Raw genomic sequence first — 22,775 nt, forward strand, 5'->3', positions numbered from 1 at the left:
TGTTGTACTTGAAACTTTTCTGTAATTCTGAGTTGATTCAAAATAAAATATTAAGAGAAAGAGAAAGAATTGCACTGGTAGTTACCAAACACTAAAAATAAATATAGTGATGTTATATGTATGTGTATTTTATCCACATACACACACCCCAATTAGGATAACTATCTTAAGAGAGACTATTAGTTTGCCATGGCTGCTTTAAAAAAGTACCACATACTTAGTGGCTTAAAGCAACATTAATTTATTATTTGACAGTCCTGTAGTTCTGAAGTCTGAAATGGGACTCACTGAGCCAAAAATCAAGGCCTCAGCGGGGCTATGTTCTTTTCTGGAGGCTTAGCTTGTCCTTTCCTGCTTCTAGAGGCTGCTCACATTCCTTGGCTCACGGCTCTCTTACCCCATCTTCAAAATCAGCAACAGTGGATTGAGTTCTCACATGTCATCACTATGACCTCCTCTTCAGCCTCCCTCTTACACATTTAGGGTCCCTTGTGATTACACCGAGCCCAACCTGGATTATCCAGGACAATCTCCCTATTTTAAAGTCAGCTGAGGGACTTCCCTGGCGGTCCAGTGGTTAAGACGCTACACTTCCACTGCAGGGGGCAGGGGTTCAATCCCTGGTCAGGGAACTAAGATCCCGCACGCTGCATGGCAAAAAATTAAAAATAAAGTCAGCTGATTAGCAACCAAATTCTATCTTTTACCTTAACTCCCCTTTGCCCTGTAATTTAACATATTCACAGGTTCTTGGGATTAGACTGTCTATCTTGGATGGGGGGTGGGGGGAGGGCATTATTCTGCCTACCTCAAAAAGTCTCCTTTATTCTGAGATTATGTGTTTTCTACTTCTGTGGCATTAAAAAGCTCCTTCTTTCGTTTATAAAATGATGGTGCTGACAGTGGTGCTTCTTTTTCAAGTATTGGTTGTGTAGGAAAAAAAACTGTTAACCCTGTAAATCCTGTGTAGGTATTTTGTAGTCACAAAATCTTGTGACTTTTTTACTGATCTCTTAAATGAAAAAATCTGAAAACAAAACACACGTTCCTACAAAAGAACCATATACTTGTTGAAAGATCTGTATTGTATTTTTCAGAATATAGGGAATAGATCAATAAGAAAAAGGCAGACAATGCAATAAAAAAAAAAATGACCAAGGCCTGAATAGACATTTCAAAAAAGAGGATATCTAAACAGCCAGTAAACCTAAAAAAGCCAAAAACCTCAATAATCTTTTTAGGTGCTTGATTACAGCAGTCATTAAGGAAATGCAAATTAAAACAGTCAGATAATACCATTCACCCACTAGTATGGCTGAAGTGAAAAAAGACAGTAGCAAGTAAATGTTACAAGAATGTACAGCAACTGGAACTCTCATATGGTGCTGTAGAAAGTATGAAATGGAAAAAATTCATAGACTCTACTAAAGCTAAACATTTTTCATACCCTATTACCCAGCAATTCCACTCCTAGGTATATACCCAACAGAAATATGTACATATGTACAAGAAAAGACACGTACAAGATTATTCATAAAAGCACAATTCACAGTAACCCTAAACTGGAAATAACCCAAACGTCCATCAACAATAAAATGGCTAAAAATTTGAACTATATTCACACAGTGGAATACTGCACAGCAATAAAAATGAACATACTACACCTAACACAGCAACCTGAATGAATCTTCTTATGTGGGACAAAAGATGCCAGACACTAGAGAATATATACTGGAGTGATTCCATTTATGTGAAGTTAAATACCAGTAAAGGCAAAAACTAATCTACAGGTATTAGATAATTGTTACACAGAAGTGACCACTGGGTAAACATTCAATGAGCTGTATACTTATGATTTCTTTAAAAAGTATACTTATTTTACTTCAATAAAAGCTTATATAGACACATACCAAGTACACTAGAATATTATTCTTAAATACAAACTGGATTCAATCCAAACTCCCTAGGCTCCCAATCTATCTTTTCCCTCTTGTCTGCTATTCACCTTATGTTCAAATCATACATATCTACTCACACAGTGCTGGCCATCTCCTGATCTTCTGGCCTCTACCCAAACTACTCCCTCTTCCTGGAACTGCCCACTTCAGAAACAAGTCTGTCAAAATCTATCTATTCCACAAGACCAATATGAAGCTCTCTTCTTCAAACCTTCCAAAGATCTTTCCGGTTAAAACTAATTTCCCCTCCCTTAACTTCTATAGCACTTTGTGCCTCTATTATGGCACTTATCAAAGTGTGCCTTAAGAGATATTTATAAATGCTTATCTTCTCAACAGACTGTGAAGTTCTAGAGAAGACAGAAGTTTTATAATACTTAACTTTGTGTCTTCATCCCCTCCTGCCCCCATAACCACCTCCCTCCACATGTAACATAATGTTTTGCACTTGGTTTATGTTTATATTTTTATCAAACCACACTGCATGCCTCGTTTTCAGTTGTCAACTCACTCATTTTGTCAAGTACTACTTAACAGGAAAATGCAGTGCTCCAGCACAATTTAGGACCATAGAGTTCTAAATTTCCAATGAAAACCTTGGATACATATAGGAGTTTAAGTAGCATAATTTATCAATTAACACATTATACATGGCAATTTACAATTTAAAATGAACTGGGGTGGGGGGGAAGAGAGAAAGAGAGACCCTTCTTAACTAGGTAAGACTAACAGTTAAGACTTTTCAGTTAAGAAAATGAGCTCAGAGTGAGGTGTCTATTCAAGCCACCACTGGCCAGTACACTTGCTACACTGTAGTCCATGATCAAGTGCAGGTCTTCATTTGGGGTACTTGTTTTATAAATGTATGCATTAAATATATTAAATTTTAATTTTTCTGATTAAAAACAATACATATTCACTGTCAAAAATGTAGAAAACATTAAGGAATATACAGAAAAGAAAAATCACCTAAGTGGTGCTTTTTTTGTGTTTCCTAATACATCTTCAGTTGCCAAATATTTTGAAATATTACCCATAATCCAACATCTCACAAAAAAACACATTAACAGTTTCGTGTAGTACTTCCTAAGAAGTACAAGGATTTACGTATCCGTGCTGCAAAAACATTATCCACATGCTACAATTCTGTTTCCACAACTTTTCAGTGAAAGCCTAAAAGTCCCCCAGACATCAGAAAATATCGTTGCAGCCTTAAGTTTAGGTTCAGGGAAGGGGCTTAAGAGCTCTGAATGTAATACCAAGGGAGTTGTTAGGGCATTATGTATGACCTTGATTCAAATTCTGTTACAGTTCAAATTCTGTTACAAATGCTACTCAGTGACATCAACCTTATCCTTCCCAAGTACAGAAAAACAGAATTGTGATATTGATGAACTTTCCAGGGCATCACTGTGGATTAAAGTCAAGATTCTGATTATTTCTTTACACTTTTTTTTTTCCTACATGACATAATACAAAGACACCTGCTGTATTAAATTGTGATTCTGGAAGTATCCAACCAATAGGTGTTGTTCAGTAACCAAAATGTGAAGGTGCTAATCAGAATAGTGCCAACAAGGGAGAGCAGAAAGAAAGCACAATAGTTGTAATAGTAAGCATTTTATCATTCTTCTATAAATCAAGTATATTAGATTATTATTACTATAGTAAATTATTGTGCAAGTTGCTCTCTCTTCCACTCCTTCTATGGGCAGAGTATACTCTCCCACCTCTTGACTTGACCATGTGATTTACTTTGGTTAACGGAATATCAGCAGGTATAATAAAACCAACGACTGAAAGGCACTTGAACAACTGGGCTTGCTCTCTTGCTCTACAGCTATGAGGACAGCTCTGCCTGGGAAGTCATTGCCTCTACAGTCTGAGTCCCAGAATAATATGTGGAACAGTCCTGAGTGAGCAGCCAAATCCAGAGTGACCCAACAAAATTCAATCTATGTCATCCAATATTCAGCAAATCCACATATTCATGAGAATAAATAACTATCATTGGATTGCCATGACACTTTGTGGGTCTTTATTACTCAGCAATAGCCAATTGATACAATGATACTGTGACAACTCCGTTTCCTCAGTAATTCAAATGATCAGAAATCTACATGTAAGTCTGGACAGTAACTCTCCACTCCGGCCCATCGGACCAGCAAAGAAATGTGCCATCATATTCCACTGTTTCTCTGCTCTTCAAGGATGAAACACAGTGCAAGTGAGGGTCTCAAGTCAGACTGCCTGGGTTTGATCTCAGGCTTCTTGCTAAGCAGAGAGACTTTGTGCAAGTTACTTAACCTCTCTGGAATCAGTTTCCTCATCTGAAAATGGGAGTAACAATACTACTGAATCTATCTTACAGGATTATTGGGAGGACTAAATGAAATAATAGTATATGTAAAGAATTTAGAATAGCAAACAGTAAACACTAAGTAAATACATATTAGCTATTCATGGCTGATCATATTAAAAAAAGAAAAGAAAAACAAACACAACCCTCCCATTTCTACTGTGGTTATCCTATTATTGACACAGACAGAGTCAGGTCAGGTCAGTCACAAGCCTGGGAATAGGAAGGCAAGTATACCCTGAAGGGAGAGCCAAATCTCAGAAAGGAGCAAGACCTCAGAAGGAAGTTCCAACTCAAAACGTTCACCTTGGGCTTCCCTGGTGGCGCAGTGGTTGGGAATCTGCCTGCCAATGCAGCGGACACGGGTTCGAGCCCTGGTCTGGGAAGATCCCACATGCCACGGAGCGACTAAGCCCGTGAGCCACAACCACTGAGCCTGCGCGTCTGGAGCCTGTGCTCCGCAACGAGAGGCCGCGACAGTGAGAGGCCCGCACACCGCGATGAAGAGTGGCCCCTGCTCGCCGCAACTAGAGAAAGCCCTCGCACAGAAACGAAGACCCAACACAGCCAAAAAATAAATATAAATAAATAAATAAATTTATAAAAAAAAAAACGTTCACCTTAAGCAGGCAGGAATTCTCTCCCAGCTCTGTGGCTTTTGGTCCCCTGCTCCCCATCCTCACCCTAGCCACAAAGGCAATCCAGGAACTATGATTGTAGTGCCCCAGAGAACAAATCATATTCTTAGTTCAAAATTACTCTCAGTATCTATTCCTCTGTTATCTCTGAGTCTTCTGTAAAATGTTCTAGCTCTGTTTCAATCAGGCTTCAGAAATCTAAAGGGAATTATCCAGAGATTCCCCCAGTAGAAGGTGAATCTTACGGAATACTAGTTGAAATGGTAAGATCACGTGGACCTTTCCCATAGAGATTTTCCCCTCCTCCACTGCCGATGTTAGGATGCTGGGATTGATTTATTAAGAAAGAAAGCAGTTTTCTTTATAGTGACCAAGTTGTTAAACATTGGTAAATATTTTCTACTTTATCCACAGTGAATTCTTATTATATACATTTAGAAAGCACCTTCATGCTGTATTAAAATATTGCTAGAAAGCACATGGTATTTTAAAATATTTTAATACCACAAAGATCCTTTTTCCTTTCTTCATTCTCATTCTTTTTTTTAATTGTAATGCCATTTACCACAAATAATTTTATCTATACATGATCAAGATCTTACATAATGTACCACCTCCCTTTAGAAAGAGAAAAAAATTCTTAACCTGTTATTTTCTTTTAGGATTTAAACAATACACAAAAAATATAGAATAACAAGTAGTCTCCTTTGAAAGTTCATTTTCTAATTTAGCAATAAATTTCTGGCAATCTTTCAAAGTAGAAGAATTTTTACTCCACATCTAATAATTCACTTCCAATAATTTATTATGTACATTACAAACATGAATCAAGAAAATGAGCACAGAGAGTTATCATTAATTTGTAATTCCATACCCCAATACCTATATAAGAGTATTCAGAAAAGAAACTGAAGGCTAATTTAAATGAGAACAGATAACAGATATATAGAAATTCTGACAAACTAAGAACTAGTTTCAAATGTCCATCCAACCAGCTGGTAATCAACTCACTGATTTAAAGAAAAGCCCATCATAGTGAAAAATCTGAGTACTTATTGTAAAATGCAGTTTCTTGCTTTTAGATACATATGGTTCTCAGGCAAAAAAGAAAAGTTCCTGAATCCTATCAATTCATCCAGTATTATCTCTACAGTAACATTATTAAGACAAGTCATGCAGGAGATCATGTTAGTTCCTTAAGAAGTTAACCTCGAAAAAGAGATGCCTCCAAAGCATTCCTAGTGTTATTACCCACAAAGCTGGCTGATCCCATTTGTATTTTTATCCTGAGCATCCAACTAGAATAGCATCTGTGGTAGCCAGTCTCAAAAGGGCATGGCCCCCAGCAATTTCTCTCTGTTTATGCATGCCTCTCTTCTTGTCTACAGGTAGAGATTACTTTCCCTCCCCCTGACTCTGGGCTGGCCTTGACTGTCTTTGACCAACGGCAACATTCTCAACTTCCAAACCTAGGACTTAAGAGAATTGGCTGACTGGTTTCTATTTCCTATCTCCTGGAATGCTCCTTCTTAGAACCCAGGCATCATGCTTTAAGGAAATCGAAAGGCCATGTGGAGAAAGGAGGCCCACATAAAGGAGGACAGAAGGCCTTACTGTTAGCTGAACTTTCAGCCAGGGGCCAGCCATGACAGAATGTGGCCATTTTGAACATTCCAGCCATGCTGGTACCCCAGCCAACACCAAGTGAAACAGAAAATGCATCAGTCAACCACAGATTTATGTTTGTTACACAGCAAGTTACCCTTTACACTTTCACTTATCTTTCAATTCTTTAAAAAACTATTTTATATGTCCTAAAATTATTTCATGCATGTGTCAAATTTTCCCAGTTCTAAGATCCTGGGACTTCAGGGACTTCCCTGGTGGTGCAGTGGTTAAGAATCTGCCTGCCAATGCAGGGTACACGAGTTCGAGCCCTGCCCCGTGAAGATCCCACATGCCACGGAGCAACAAAGCCTGTGTGCCGCAACTACTGAGCCTGCGTTCTAGAGCCCACGAGCCACAACTACTGAGCCCGTGTGTCACAACGACTGAAGCCCGTGTACCCAGAGCCCGTGTTCCACAATGAGAAACCACTGCAATGAGAAGCCCGTGCACCGCAACGGAGAGTAGCCCCCGCTCGCCACAACTAGAGAAAGCCCGTGCGCAGCAACGAAGACCCAAAGCAGCCAAAAACAAATAAACAAATAAATATTTTAAAAACCCTTCAAATTCATCCCTCCACTTGTCATATAGAGAGACAGATATGATATAGAAGGATAGACAGATATAGATATATCACAAAAATCCAAAGGTAAACTTTAAGTCTAGACCATGTGTGAATTATGGTCAAATCTGAATTAGCAGTCTCATTGATAAGATTTTATTATAAAATTTCTAATCAAAGTACTACGTCAATATAATAATGAGCAAAATTCATGAAAGAGAATATCCATTTCATGTTGCTATTTTAAACAAATTTTACATTTTCTTAAACAGTGGAAATCAGGCATCGGTATAAAAATTATCATTCACAACTCACAAATGAGGGAAGGGATAAGAACAAAATAAAGCCAAATACTATCAATAACTTCAATTTGATTAAAAGGATAGTCCTTCCATGTGTACTGTGCACTAATTACTAGGTGCAAACACAAATAAAATATCTTCCTATCTCAATTGACTAAGGAAACAGACATGTTATAACAGGGTAAATGGGACCAAAGGCAAGTTGTGACTTACTCAGATTCATAATAAGACTGTTACTGAGCTGAAAAAGAATACCAAATCTCTAACTCTCCATTCTGTTTCAGTTATTAAGGTGTCATTCTTGGTGACCCTCTTCCAGTTGGCCTTTTCTCAAACAGCAGCCACAATAGCAGGCAAAGTCAAAAATGAAAGTAACTATTGTAAAACTGAAGAATTGGTTTCTCCCTATAGAAACTGACTCAACATTTAATAATGTGTGGCGTCCCAAAAGCTGCAAACTACTACATGGCCATCTCTAGCTCAACTTTAACTCAATCAGGAGACCATTATCAAAACAACTCACTGGTACCAAGCAGAGATCAATCGGTTGAAAATGTTCCTAGGCTGAGGTCTAATGGGGAGTAACGAAGATGATCTCATAATGTCTCTTTATGATCTTTAAACCACATTATTCCATAAACCTAACACATGTCAAGATCAGGATTGAGTCAATCTCTAAGCAGGAAAACAAAAATAAGCAACTGCCACTTTTCTGACTCAAATCTAGAAGCTGGCTGTAGATACAAAGCAACTTCCTCTCACTTCTAAAGTCCAAAAAAATTTCAAAGCCTCTTCTTAATATTTTAGAATTTCAACATTGGGCAGAAACTCAAGAACCTTCTTCAGGCCTAAAAGAATTTTGTTAAAGATACACTTGAACTTTAGTTAGGTGTTTTTGAAAGCACTAATACAAAGTAAGTAAAGTTATAGTAAATTTGACCAGTCTCTGAAAAGGTATTCTTGTAAATGGGGCAGTTTAAAGCCTAAATTCAATTAGGTTAGTGTCCATGTTTGTTTAAATTTGTTTGGGTATCTCAGGCAAAGACACAAAATAACTGACAAAAGAAATAAGATTTGGAGTGACAGGTTACAATTACTTCTGGAAAAAGCAAAACTAGACTGCAAATACTATCAATGTCTCTATGGCCACCTGCTAAGACAGAAGTAAGTCTATGCATCCCATCATTCTGGAACCACAAAGTCTGGTTTTACATCTAGGATATACAAATGAAGCATCAGATTAAAAGCATCAAATATCAGACTCTACAAATTTGCCAAACATACACATATCAAAAACAGAAAAGCATGATTCAAAGTTAAAGAACTAGATTCCAAAGGATTTAACCACACCCACAAAATCCAATCCAAGTTCATACTGTGCTTCAACCTAAAACTCATAACTACCAATCCTGACATCTGCCATTCCTCACTACCTGCATTCCCCTTTTTATCTCCTGAATTTCTCCATTGATCTTATCACTTCTTATGGGTCTTTGGATTCTCCATGGCCTTTCCTTTCCCAGAAAGTAGTACAGCACCCGGCCCCCTCATTTTACTATCTCTACAATTTAGCACTAAGTTTTGTTTTACCCTATTAGTTATTAATTTTGCCCCTAATCTCCTGTACCTAGGTTTCCCTAACCAATGAACCTCTCCTGTCTTCTCCTTTCAAACTAGAGGATGTACCCCCTTTCCTGATACTTGTAATTCTGGTTCCTAGTCAACCCCCTTCCTTTCCCAGAGACTGTCATCATAGCGCTAGACCCCCATCCCCAGTCCTTTTCTTCCTAAGTAAGGCCTAGTCCTTTCCAGAGTTTGTCAACATTAGTTTGGCCAAGCTGGGATTGTACCCTGAAGGCGAAGGCTATCTCTCCCACCTAACTCTACAAATCTATGTCTCCCACCAGCCCTGTCTTTCTCTCCTCTAACCTTAGATCCAGCTGCATCCAGCGCTGCCCGTTTCCCACCCACCTCCCACTCCCAATATCTTTCCTCCCACTATCCCGCGCTCCCCTTCCTCACTCCTGAATGCACCTCTTCTCCCGGGCCTCACCCGTAACCCTCACACAAGGAAGGCCCTGCCAGCGGCCTCACGGCGTCTCTCCTCCTAGCTTCCTCCGCTCTTCAGTAACTGTCCCTACGCCCCTTTCCCTCCAGGGCCCTGCGCGCCGCCCAGAGCCCCCTCCCCGATTAAGCTCCCGCTGTCACTTGGCCTCTCATCCACAAGATGGCGGAGCTGCTGCCCCCACCCCCGGGTCCTCTCCGCAACCCCTCCTACCTCCCAGGAACTCCAGTCCCGTCCCTTCAGCCGCCCCCGCCCCCGGCCCCGGCCTCGGCCCAGGGTCCCGCTGCCCCCTCCTCCAGCGGGATGGCGGACCAGACCCGAGCCTGAGCGACGCCGCCAACGCCACCGCCTCCACCGTTCCCCGGCCTGCACATTTCTCCTCACCATAAACTTGAGCGCTTTTTCCTGCAGCACCGCCTCGGCCGGGTCCATAATCGCCAACGGCCACCGGGTCCGCACTCCGCCGGGGCCGCCCCCTTGGTGCCAGGCCGCAACCAACGCAGCGCCCGGATCCCGCCTCCTCTTCCTTCTCCCCGCCCTCTTACCTCTCAGGCACCCGCAGGGGGGCCAGGGAGGACCAGCTGTTCCGTGAGCGTGCGTGAGCCCGCTGGCTCACGAGATTTGTAGTTCTGGGGCTTCCCGCCGCAAAAAATGAGGCCACAACGCGAACTGCAACTCCCGCGGTTCACTGCGGTAGGGTCGCGGTGGCTGACAAGCCGAGTCTAGACAACGGGCAGTCAAGTAGAGAATCAGCGTATGGGAATCGTAGTTTACAGCTTCTAGGGCTGGGAAACGGGAGGGGCATCGGTGTCTCCGTGGTTACCGAGCGACGCCAGTGGCGGCTTGCCTGGCAATTGATATCAAGATGGCGACCAGTGCCTCACCTGTAGCCCAAATACTGGAAAAAACTGTGAGAGGACAGAGGTCCTAGGGCCTCCCTAACTGTGGTTGTAGAGAACTGGACGCCCCCAAAATTCATATGTCTGGCGTCTGCGGGACGGATTTCAACCCAGAGGCGTTTGGCCTATGGGCACCTGGCAGCACCTCATAGGCTAATGCAGAATTTCAAGGTCCTCCTAAGTCATCGCCCCACATTTCTGCCTGTCACCTTATTCTAATCCACAGTAAATCAGGGCCGAATAGAACTCGGCTCAGGAAATTCTCCGGTGTTTAGCACTCAGAAACCATGGCCGCTACTGCTAACCCTGAGATGTAAGCCCTGCATTGAGGATTAAATGGGTACTTGCAAAAGGCCTTTAATGGTGGAATATAATGGCCATCCAGCAAATAAAGCATGTAAGTATTTAGTTTGGCCTTAAAAAGGACAGTACGAATTTATTTTGGAAATTGGGTTTAACCTAAGTGGAAAAAACACTAGGGTTGGGCTAAAAGTGATATGCTGTACAAAATATCTGAGTTTATAAAATAAGTGAATTAAGGAAATACCTTTTCGGTTATAAGGAAATTTTCCATTGTAAACTATTTTATTCATTCTTTCATTCAACAAACAGCATATAACCGTGTGCAGACATCGTGCCAAGAGATGGGGGGGATTCAGTAGTGAACGCAATAGACCCAGTCTTATGGAGCTTACATTTCTAGTATGTTGATACTTTGTCCTACTCATCCCTACGTCCTCAGAACTCAGCACAATACCTAATATGTAATAGACTTTAAGTTAATATAAAGTTTTACTCTTGAATTAAAAAAAAAAAAGTTTTACACTACTGCAAAATGAAGACTCAAAACTCATTCACATGAAAACTACCTGCAACTTCTCATAGGACTAAGGCAGTATGTGACAAGTTTGCCAAAAAAGCTAAAGCAATCCTAGGCAGCTTGAAGAGACTAGTGTCTGGGGAATAGAGTTTTATGGTTTTACTCTGTTTTAAAGCACTAAGACCATACCTGGAGTACTTTGTGGGTTTTTTGTTTTGTTTTGTTTAATTTAATTTTTTTATATAAATTTATTTTTGGCTGCGTCGGGTCTTCATTGCTGTGCGCAGGCTTTCTCTAGCTGCAGCGAGCAGGGTCTACTCTGTTGCAGCGCACAGGCTTCTCATTGCGGTGGTTTCTCTTGTTGCAGAGCATGGGCCCTAGGCACACAGGTTCAGTAGTTGTGGCACGTGAGCTCAGTAGTTGTGGCTTGCGGGTTCTAGAGCACAGGCTCAGTAGTTGTGGTGCACAGGTTTAGTTGCTCCAAGGCATGTGGGATCTTCCTGGACCAGGGCTCAAACCCGTGTCCCCTGCATTGGCAGGCGGATTCTTAACCACTGTGCCACCAGGGAAGTCCTCACACCTCGACTACTTTATTCAGTTATGGGCACCATGTTCTATAAACATCATATGCAGGAGCGTAGCCAAGGACAAGATAACTGAAAGAAAAAATATTGATGGATGCTTACTCTGAAAAAAGAGCGCTTAGGAATAACATGGCAACTAAATTCAAGTATTTGAAAGTATTGAAATGCATATGTATATAGCTCTATAGGGCAAACTAGGACCACTGGGTGGGATAATAATTATGATGATGATGATAACAGCTGTCACTTTATTAGCTCTTTATGCCAGGCACTACGCTAGGTATTTTACAGTCATAATCTCTAATATAGAGTAACTTTGTAAAAACAAGTACTATTATCCCTAATTTACAGATGAAGTAAGTGAGACTGAGAGGAGATAACTTGCTCAAGTCATACAGCAAATTACATCATCAGGATTGTAACCCAAATCTGCTTGACTCCAAGGCCTGTGCTATTCTCCCTGAACCACACTGTAATAACATAGGACTCAGACTCAGAGCTTTCTAGTAATCAGAGCTGTCCTGACAAAGGAAACATAGAGGCAGGATGACCATATTGTCTGAAAACATAGAGGCAGGATTGTATAGGAGGGTTCAGTTTGGGTGGGAGGTTAAGATCTTTTAAACTCTAAAATTCTTCTCTGGGGACTTCCCTGGTGGCACAGTGGTTAAGAATCCGCCTGCCAATGCAGGGGACACGGGTTTGAGCCCTGGTCCAGGAAGATCCCACATGCCGCAGAGCACCTAAGCCCGTGCGCCACAACTACTGAGACTGCGCTGTAGAGCCCACGAGCCACAACTACTAAAGCCCACATGCCACAACTACTGAAGCCTGCGCACCTAGAGCCCATGCTCCACAAGAGAAACCACCACAATGAGAAGCCCACGCACTGCAACAAAGAGGAGACCCAGCTCACTGCAACTAGAGAAAACCCGCGTGCAGCAACGAAGACCCAACACAGCCAATAATAATAAAATAAAATAAAATAAAATACTAAATATGGGGAATTCCCTGGCGCTCCAGTGGTTGGGATTCTGCACTTTCACTGCAGAGGGCCCTGGTTCAATCCCTGGTCAGGGAAATAAGATCCTGCAAACTGTGCCATGCAGCCAAAAAGAATTAAAAATAAAAAATTTTTAAATTAATTAATTAATTAATTAAAGAAAATTTCCAAAATTAAAACTTGGGGAATAAAAAGAAGTGAGAGACTTGAGCATATTTAAATGGTGATAGAAAGGATCCATTAAAGAGAGAAAGGTTGAAGATAAAAGAAAGAGGAGGGCATAATGATGGAGTCAGGTCCTGAGAAAAAACAGAATGAAATCCAAATGGAAGGATTAGCCTCCAGTGACAGAAATGGAGGGAAAGAGTTTGGGTGCAAAGGCAGGTGGGGTATAGAGCTGGAGGAGAAAGGTTGAAGAAATGCACTTCTAATGGGTGTTGGAATAGGCAACCAGCAATCTCTGCTGCACAAAGAAATGAGAGTTTTGCATTTTCTGCCCTTCTGGATTATGTTTATTCCCTTTCTTTCATTCATTAGCACAAACATCAAGAAGTAGCTTTCCTTAGGTTCAATTAATGTTGTTCTAGACCAGTGGTTCTCAGCTGGGGACAGTCTGTCCCCAGAGGACATTTAGCAATATCTGTGTTCCGGGCCTACAGCAGGAAAATGCTGTGGAGGACACAGGATACCTCCTCCTTTTGAAGGACATGTTCTAAAAGTCCAATAAAACAGTTCTGCTATATCTCACTGTAACTGTGTGACCTTGGGCAAGTTACTTAACCTCTTTATGCCTCATCAGCAAAACGGGGACCATAATAGTTCCTATCTGTCTGGGCTGGTGTGAAGGTTCATGGAAAATTCTTAGACCATTACCTGGCACATAGTAAGTACTCAATAAATGTTAACAATTAATAGCTCTAAATTTCATATAATTTGCATATACAATCAAGATGGGCTCAGTTTGGACCTCCTTCCTGAATAATTTAGTCTTAAAACTATTACATAGGGCAGAACAAAGTTGGTGTCCATGCTGAGAGGTGATCTGGCATGGGGTGTTGGAGCCCAACTGGTGTGGTAAGGGCATCCATGTGGAGGAAGAAGCTAGCAGCAGCAATGGGAGATTGGTTACATACATACATTCTCTAGCTCTGCCCACTGTGAGGGTCTTGGAGCAGCAATACCCAGTGACAATAAGTACACTTAGTGTCCAGGTCTTAGCTTCTAAGTACCATTCTCCACTAAAAGGAATCAGTGTTCCTTGGGGAAATAGCTGATTCCAGAGCTAGGACAAGGAAAATACAAGATGAGCCTAGAACATTTTGTGCCAGAACACAAGGAAGTACTCAAAGAATAATGGAGATATGTCTCCCAAAATACTTAATGATTCGAAAAAGAAAAGAGTAACTTCACAGTGGGGAAGCCTGGCAGATATAACTTTAAGCAAGCGATCAAGGTGAACAACATCAGGAATTCCCTGGCAGTCCAGTGGTTGGGACTCCACAGTTTCACTGCAGGGGGCACGGGTTTGATCCCTGGTTGGGGAACTAAGATCCTGCATGCCACGCGGAGCGGCCAAAAAAAAAAGGCAAGGTCAACATCATCAGGAATGGGGCAAATTGAAATTGTGTGCCCCTGATACAATGCAGTAAGAAGAACAAAGATGTGGTGGTGTCTACCTCCAAGATGACACCCAATAATTCTTGCCTCCTGGTATTCACATCCCTCCTATACTGAATAGGGCTGATTTGTTTAACCAATGAGATACTGCAGAAATGATGGAGGATGACTCCCAAGGCTAGGTTATAAAAAATATTGTGGTTTCTGCCTTACTAACTTGGAGTACTTGCTCTGGGGGAAACAAGGCACTTAGTTATGAGGAACCCCAAGCAGCCCTGTGGAGAGGTCCGCAGAGCAAGGAACTGAAGCCTTCTGCCAATAGTCAGCACCAAATAGCCAATAACATGAGTGAAGCATCTTGCAGCAGATCCAACAGCCACAGTTAAGCTTTCAGGTGACTACAAACCCAGCCAACATCTTGAACACAACCTCATGAGACACTGGGTAGAACACTCAGCTAAACTGTTCCTGAATTCCTGACCCATATGAGATAATAAATGTTTGTTGTTATTTTAAGCTGTTAAGTTGGAGGGTTATTTGTCATGTGGCAATAGATAACTAATACAGATTCTCCTGCAGGTAGTCTAACCCCAGAGCCTAAATGCATTTATTAACAATAGTATCGGGACTTCTCTGGTGGTGCAGTGGTTAAGAAGCTGCCTGCCAGTGCAGGGGACATGGGTTCGATCCCTAGTCCGGTAAGATCCCACATGCCGTGGAGCAACTAAGCCTGTGCGCCACAACTATTGAAGCCTGCATGCCCTAGAGCCCGCGTGCCGCAGCTACTGAGCCCGCATGCTCTAGGGCCCGTGTGCCACAACTACTGAGCCCACGTGCTACAATTACTGAGCCCACGTGCTGCAACTACTGAAGCCCAAGTGCCCTAGAGCCCGTGCTCCACAAAAGAAGCCACCGCAATGAGAAGCCGTGCACTGCAATGAAGAGTAGCCCCCACTCGCCGCAATTAGATAAAGCCCACGCGGAGCAACGAAGACCCAACTCAGCCAAAAATAAAATATTAAAGAAAAAAAAAAGAATCTCAAGAGAGAGGACCTGCCTTCAGGAAGCTTTCTATTTGTAAGGGAAACAAAACATAAAATATATACTAACTTCAGGGCTCTCTTGGCAACAGTATGGCCTGTATCATTCGGGGTCCTGGCACATGCAAACTAGATTAATTTGAATAGGGTTTAATTAAAGGCCTATTTGCAAAGGTGTCGCAGGGAGACCAACAAAAGATAGTTCATACCCCTGGGCTGGCAACAGGAGGAGCCATACCACTCCTAGCCTGAAGGGTTGAGGGGAAAGAGTGGTTACCAAGACCCTGAGGTAGCTGTGGGTTGAGGGCCACTTGACAGTAGCATTGGCCTTCAAAAGGGGATGAAGCCCTTCCCCATTAACTCAACAGGGAGGGATCTGGAAAGATTCATAGCCAAACATCACTCTCCTCCTGCCCTCTAATCTTTTTATTTTAAATTTAATTATATATATATATATATAATACAGCAGGTTCTTATTAGTTATCTATTTTATACATATTAGTGTATACAGTCAATCCCAATCTCCCAGTTCATCCCCCCACCACCCCCACCCCCACCCCCGCCCTCTAATCTCATTATCTCCTGCTGGCCAAACAAACAGAGCCAGAGGGCAAAATGTAGTCCATGTAGGTTATTTCTCAAGGTCCAGCTAGGGTGGGAAGGATGGAAAGTGTCCCTGGAAAGGCAAATAGAAGACTTCTGCACGGAACCAGCTTGGGGGTGCGTGGGTAGATGAGATCTGGAATGTGGACAGCCCTGCAGGGCAGGGCAGGTCATTCAGGGAGGGGGAAATCCAGGGGGCCTTGCAGCTGGAAGAAGCTTCCATATGAGGCACATTAGTCAGTAGATAAACAGAGAGTAATCCAGACAGCCAGGCTGTCAGCCAAAGAGAGGTCTGGGAGCAGACTGGGAGATGGCTGGGGGGGAGGTAGAGTCAGAACTTTGATGTCGAAGAATTACCCCTTAAATCAAATGCAATCTCCTCCATATAGCAAGAGACAACTGTTTTTTAAAATAAATTATTTATTTATTTTTTGGCTGCGTTGGGTCTTCGTTGCTGCACACGGGCCTTCTCTAGTTGTGGCGAGTGGGGGCTACTCTTCATTGCGGTGCGTGGGCTTCTCATTGTGGTGGCTTCTCTTGGTGCAGAGCACAGGCTCTAGGTGCGTGGGCTTCAGTATTTGTGGCTCGCGGGCTCTAGAGTGCGGGCTCAGTAGTTGTGGCGCACGGGCTTAGGTGCTCCGCAGCATGTGGGATCTTCCCGGACCAGGGCTCAAACCCATGTCCCTTGCATTGGCAGGTGGATTCTTAACCACTGCACCATGAGGGAAGTCCCAAGAGCCAATTTTTGAGGGGAACAATTCTGAGGGTTAGCAGTGTAGAGGAGGGAGCCAGGACGCTATACAAATGAAATTATGTTCCTCAGACTGGGACTTGAACCCATGCGGCCAGGACTCAAACCCGGCCAAAACCCACAGTCTTTTAACTGAGATCACACACCTGGTTTCAGGACTTAATGAAGCTCAGGTTCTTGATGTCTCATAGCAGAAAGAATTCAGTGAGGGACAAAGTGATTGGTAAGAGGCAGATTTATTTAGAGAGAAACACACTCCACAGAGTGTAGGCCATCTCAGAAGGTGAGAAGGGCACCAGGGTACGGGGTTGTCAGTTTTTATAGAGGCGGGTAATTTCATAGGCTAAAGAGTGGTAGGAGTATTCTAGCTATTTTGGGGAAGGGGCAGAGATTTCCAGGAATTGGGCCACCGCCCACTTTTTAATCTCTGATGGTCGTCCTCAGAACTGTCATGGTGCTGGTGGGTGTGTCATTTAGCTTGCTGATGTGTTACAATGGCATATACTGAGGTTTAAGGTCTAGTGGAAGTCGACTCGTCCGCCATCTTGGACCTATTTGGTTCTAATCAGCTTATGTCATGTCCTTAGGCTATGTCATTCTTTTAAAGTTTGTGCCCTTCCCCCTTCTCTCCTATTTCACGGAGGTCTGGGTTCCCTATCCCAGAATATTTGTCTTATTGGGGTTGTCCCATGATTGTCCCTTCTACCACTACTGCCCCTAGGGTCCTAGGAACCGTTTCCTCAGTGGCCCCATTTGACTTGGTTTGCCCTTACCACAGCCAAAACAGGCTGCCATTTAAAAAATAAATAAAGGCACCTTACTTGAGAAACAATAACAGAACAACTAAAAATAAGAAAAGGAAGAAAGAGAGAAAGAGAAGAGAAGAGAAGAGAAGAAAGGAAGGGAAGTAGGGAGGAAAAGAAAACACCTGGAAGTAAACATGCACACAAAGAAAGGGTGTGTGTGTGTGTGCGTGTAACTTTCAATTATGTAAACTTTCAAACACATAGAAAGAGAAGAATATAGTGAACTACCGTCTACTCATTAGGAGACAGGAGGGAAGGGGACAGGGAACCACCATTAAAAGAATGACACAGCCATTAAGAAAAACAGGATACTACAAAAACTGGTTAGAACCAACTGGGCCCATGATGTTGGAAGATTAGACTTCCAGTAGATCTTGAGCCTCGTTATATGCTCATTGTAATATATCAGCATGCTAACTGACACACCTACAGGCACCATGGCAGTTCCGAGGCTAACCATAAAAGGCCCAAAAGTGGGCAGTGGCCCAATTCCTGGAAATCCCCAACCCTTCTCCAAAATAGTTGGAATAATCCTCCCACTTGTTAGCATACGAAACTACCCAGCCCATAAAAACTAACAACCCCATACCCCAGGGGTGCTCTCACCTTTTTTATTTTTTTGGCTGCTCTGTGTGGCTTGGGGGAACCCACACCCCCTGCAGTGGAAGCACAGAGTCTTAACCACTGGGACACCAGGGAAGTCCCTGCTCTCACCTTCTGAGATGGACCACATTCTGCCTATGGAATGTGGTCTCTGAATAAATTCACTTTCACTTTACTATGGCTCACTCTTGAGCTCTTCCCTGCACAATGCCAAGGACTCTCACTTGGTTTATACTTCCCATCCCAGGAACTAGTCCGAGACCTGGGACATGACCATTCTCTTGCTCCCCCTTCTCCTGCAACAATTACTCAGCTTCAAAAATATTGACTTATGGCCACTTATATTTCATTTGTACCCCCACCAACTTCTTTCCCCCATCCTTTGGATTATATTGATACAAATCTCATATCATTTCAGCTATGAATATGTGGGTAGCTTGCAATATATAAGGTCATAAGGCTCCTTACTGACTTCTGATCTCAAAGCTTTCCTGAACCTACCTCATAGCACAGGGAACCATACTCAATATTTTGTAATAACCTATAAGGTAAAATAATCTGAAAAAAGAATATATATATACATATATATATATGTTTTATATATATGTGTGTGTGTGTATACATATGTGTGTGTGTGTATATATATATATATATATATGAAACTGAATCACTGTGCTCTACACCTGAAACTAACACGACATTGTAAATCAATTATACTTCAATAAGGGGACATCCCTGGCGCTCCAGTGGTTAAGACTCCGCGCTTCCACTGCAGGGGGCGAGAGTTCGATCCCTGGTTGGGGAACTGAGATTGTGCATGATGCGTAGCGCAGCCAAAAAATAAAAATAAATAAAAAATAAACACGCAAAAAATTTCAAGACCAGAAAAAAAAAAAAAAAAAAAAGGCTTCCTTGAGCTCAGACTTCCCCTATCCTAAGCTAGTATCATTCTCCTAGTTATTAAATGGACACATGACCAAATTCTACTCTCTAGTCTCTGTCAGAGAATTGTCCCAACCATGTCCCAACTGTCAGAGAGCAACGTATCTAAACTTTATCCCCAGTCCCTGGGTTCTCCCTGCTGGTTCCAGTGCTGGCCTGAGGGTCTGCCTCATTCATAGCACAGCCCTGGAGATTGACCCGCAGAACCACTGTCCTGGGTCAGGCTTAGCAGTCCAGGTTTAGCTGGACCAGGATGAAAAGACGCACATAAGGCACTTTGCCCGGGCCCTAGCTCGTGGTAGGGACTCAGTAAATGTTAGATGGTGGTGATGATGATGGTAAGGACTGGGACAGAGAGAGGACATACAAAGATTCATACACCAAGATTTGGCTTTGAGGCCTTAACTTGAATTTCAGTATGGAAGAGTAGTTTGTTTGTTTTTTTAAATTGGTTTTAATTCACCTTCTCTAGAACACGGAATTTAACAGAATGAGATGCTATATCACATAATACTGGAAAAGTGCAAAGGGTTGTAAAGCTGGGCTTTTGAAAGATCTAATTATTTTGTTATGAGGGCTCACCTCCCAACATTCTCCCTACTTCAGTCACCTGTCAGGGAGTCTGACTGAGGCAGTTCTTCAGAGAAGAGGCCAGACCATGGCAGACAGAATTGAAACAGGATCTGAGGATGGGCTGTGCGGTGGAGGTGGAAAGGGAGAGAAGAGACTAGTAGAAGGACTTGCTCTGCCTCCCTCTAGGGTCAGAGGGCACGAAGGGCCCACACTGATGTCGGGGCGGGGGGTAGAAAGCCAGATGACAGAGGGCCACACTTGAATGCTCAGGTCTGTTTGTGCTTGTAACACTATCAAGTCATTGTTGGTAGGTGAGAATCTGAATGGCTCACAGCCAAACCCTTTCGGGCACAGACTGTGCTATCCCCTCCCTTTAATGCCAGGTGGTGACAGTGTTAGCTCGGGAACAAAGCAATGTAGCTGCTAAATCCACTGATGAGACCTCTTGATTCTAAACCTCTGAGTTCCTGAACAGAAATCCTCTGTGAGTCTCAGTGATAACTGTGAGAAACCAGAAAAAGGAGGCAACTCAGAGGCTTCCTGTAGACTTAGATCAGGGACAACTCCATTGAGGACGGACTGAGTGTTGATTCCAATGAGTAGGTAGATAAATCCTGTTCAAACATTTCTGGGAAAAAAAAAAAAAGGAAGAAAGGGAGAAAAAGAGAAAGAAAGGTGGGGGAGGGAGGGAGGGAGGAAGGAGGGAGGGGGAGAGAGAGAGAGAGAGAGAAAGAAAGAAAGAAAGAAAGAAAGAAAGAAAGAAAGAAAGAAAGAAAGAAAGAAAGAAAGAAAGAAAGAAAGAAAGAAAGAAAGAAAGAAAGAAAGAAAGAAAGAAGGAAAGAAAGAAAGGAAGGAAGAGGAGGGAGGGAGGGAGGAAGTGAAACAGGAGGGAAGGAGGCAGGGCACAACCTTTGAAAGAATGACATGAGTACATGAGTACATGACATAAACTGATTAGAACCAAATGGGTCCAAGATGGTGGACAAGTCGACTTCCACTAGACCTTGAACCTCAGTATACACTCACATCAGCAAGCTAAATGACACACCCACAGGCGTCATGACAGTTCCAAGACCGACCATAAGGATCAAAAAGTGGGAAGTGGCCCAATTCCTGGAAATCCCCACCCCTTCCTGAAATAGCTGGAATACTCCTCCCTCTCATTAGCCTATGAAATTACCCACTCCTATAAAAACTGACAACCTCATACCCTGGTGCCTTTCTCACCTTCTGAGATGGCCCACACTCAGTGGAGCATGTTTCTCTCTAAATAAATCCACTTCTTGCCTATTACTTTGTCTCTCACTGAATTCTTTCTGCAATGAGACATCAAGAACCTGAGCTTCATTAAGTCCTGAAACCAGGTGTGTGATCTCAGTTGGAAGACTGTGGGTTTTGGCTGGGTTCTAGTCCCAGCACGTGGGTCCAAGTCCCAATCTGAGGTGCATGGTTTCAGTTTTCCTTTTGGGGATGCACAGTCATCTGGAGAGCTTGTTAAACAGTAGACTCAGGAGCCTCCTACTCAGAGATTCTGATCAAGAAGATTGCGTGGGGCCCATGAACCTGCATTTTTAACAAGCTTCTCCAATGATTTAAAGACTGTCCTCTCTTTCTCATAATTGGAGAAACAACACTCTCTTACTCTCCCATTTGGCCCAGAAGCCTGGGTTCTTGTCAGATATTTCTTGATTTTGATGAAGATCAAACATTGTATCAAAGTGAGCATGACTGAGGCTAGATGTCCTGTTTCTAACCTAGATCAGAATTTATTTATTTATTTATTTATTTTACATTTTATTTTATTTTATTTTTTATTTTTTGGCCACACTGCGTGGCATGTGGGATCTTAGTTCCTCAACCAGGGGACAAATCCATGCCCCCTGCAGTGGAAGCACAGAATCCTAACCACTGGACCACCAGGGAAACCCCTAGATCAGAATTTAGATTCTGTTATAGAAAGATACTTTCTATACTTATAATCATTTGGCAGTTTTCATTGGTTTTGTGGTAAAGAGCACAGGCTCTGCAACCAAAACCTGCGTTCAATTCTTGGAACTGCTATTTAACTTCTCCAAGCCTTGGTTTCTTCAGCTGTAAAATGCAGGTCTACTTCATAAGATTATTATGAGGATTAAGTAAATTACTGAGTGAAAGCTCTTACCACAGTGCTTGGCACATGGTAAACTCTCATTAAATGGTAACAATGATCTCTATTCCCTTTGTAGTTCTCCTCTCCTAGCCCCTTCTCCTGCTGTCTTCTTCTCCAACACTGCGTAATAGAAATATCTGGAGAAGTAATTGGACCTTAGCTTTGTAGACAGGATCCAAAACATCTTGCAGCCTTCTATTCTTCCCAACGCCAGGGCAGCCAGGCGGGGTGAAGTCTGCCCTCCATAGACCTCTAGCAGCATCTGTGTGGGAGGGGTTTTTCACTGAGACACTTGGGCCCATTCCCAGATTTTATTAGTGCTAGGTCTAGTTTATATTGGGCCCTGGATTTGTGACTCCAAATTAGTTAATGAGTTGTAGTTGTGCCTCAAGAAAATATAGGTCTCCTCACCTTGGATTTTCTCTAGCAGGAGGTCGATAAATCAGTGGAAACCAGGAATATTCTTCAGAGGTGGCAGGAAGGCAAGAGTCAGGATTATCATCTTTTTTTAAATTATTTTTTAAAAGCAAAGCCAACAACCATTCCTCATAGCCCCTTCACCCAGGCAGCCAGAGTGCCAGTGCCCCAGCGTGTTAGAACTCACAGGCTGGACCTTACGAGCAGGCAATGGCTAGACAATCACTCAGCAGCAGAACAACACACTCTTGCCATGGCAGGGCTTCAGCTAGCAGATCTGGCAGTTTATTTGTCAATATTATTTGTCGTTAGCTTAATTGTAGGAAAATTGAAAAGTGTAATGTATAGCCATGAAACCCTTAAGGCTGGTTAATCTTTTTGGATTGTAACCAAAGTAATTTTTATTAGCTGATCTCATC

General features: G+C 42.6%; 1 protein-coding gene across 11 annotated transcripts in view; it reads right to left on the reverse strand.

Annotated features, from left to right (window-relative positions):
* The window catches only part of BTRC (beta-transducin repeat containing E3 ubiquitin protein ligase), a 185,549-nt gene extending 175,437 nt beyond the window's left edge, over positions 1 to 10,112 (reverse strand). For 3 of the 11 annotated variants that reach the window (XM_036829035.1, XM_036829025.1, XM_036829034.1), the window contains exon 1: positions 9,934 to 10,077. In XM_036829035.1, coding sequence (XP_036684930.1) covers positions 9,934 to 9,981 — 48 coding nt within the window. In that variant the 5' untranslated portion in view covers positions 9,982 to 10,077. Of the gene's footprint in view, positions 1 to 8,834; positions 9,018 to 9,537; positions 9,660 to 9,933 lie in introns of those variants that run through there. The other 8 variants (XM_036829031.1, XM_036829027.1, XM_036829033.1 and 5 more) reach the window with 7 other exon arrangements.
* Between the last annotated feature and the right edge of the window lie 12,663 nt (positions 10,113 to 22,775).

The sequence above is a fragment of the Balaenoptera musculus genome, chromosome 16 (genome assembly GCF_009873245.2).
Source record: "Balaenoptera musculus isolate JJ_BM4_2016_0621 chromosome 16, mBalMus1.pri.v3, whole genome shotgun sequence".
NCBI lineage: Eukaryota > Metazoa > Chordata > Mammalia > Artiodactyla > Balaenopteridae > Balaenoptera > Balaenoptera musculus.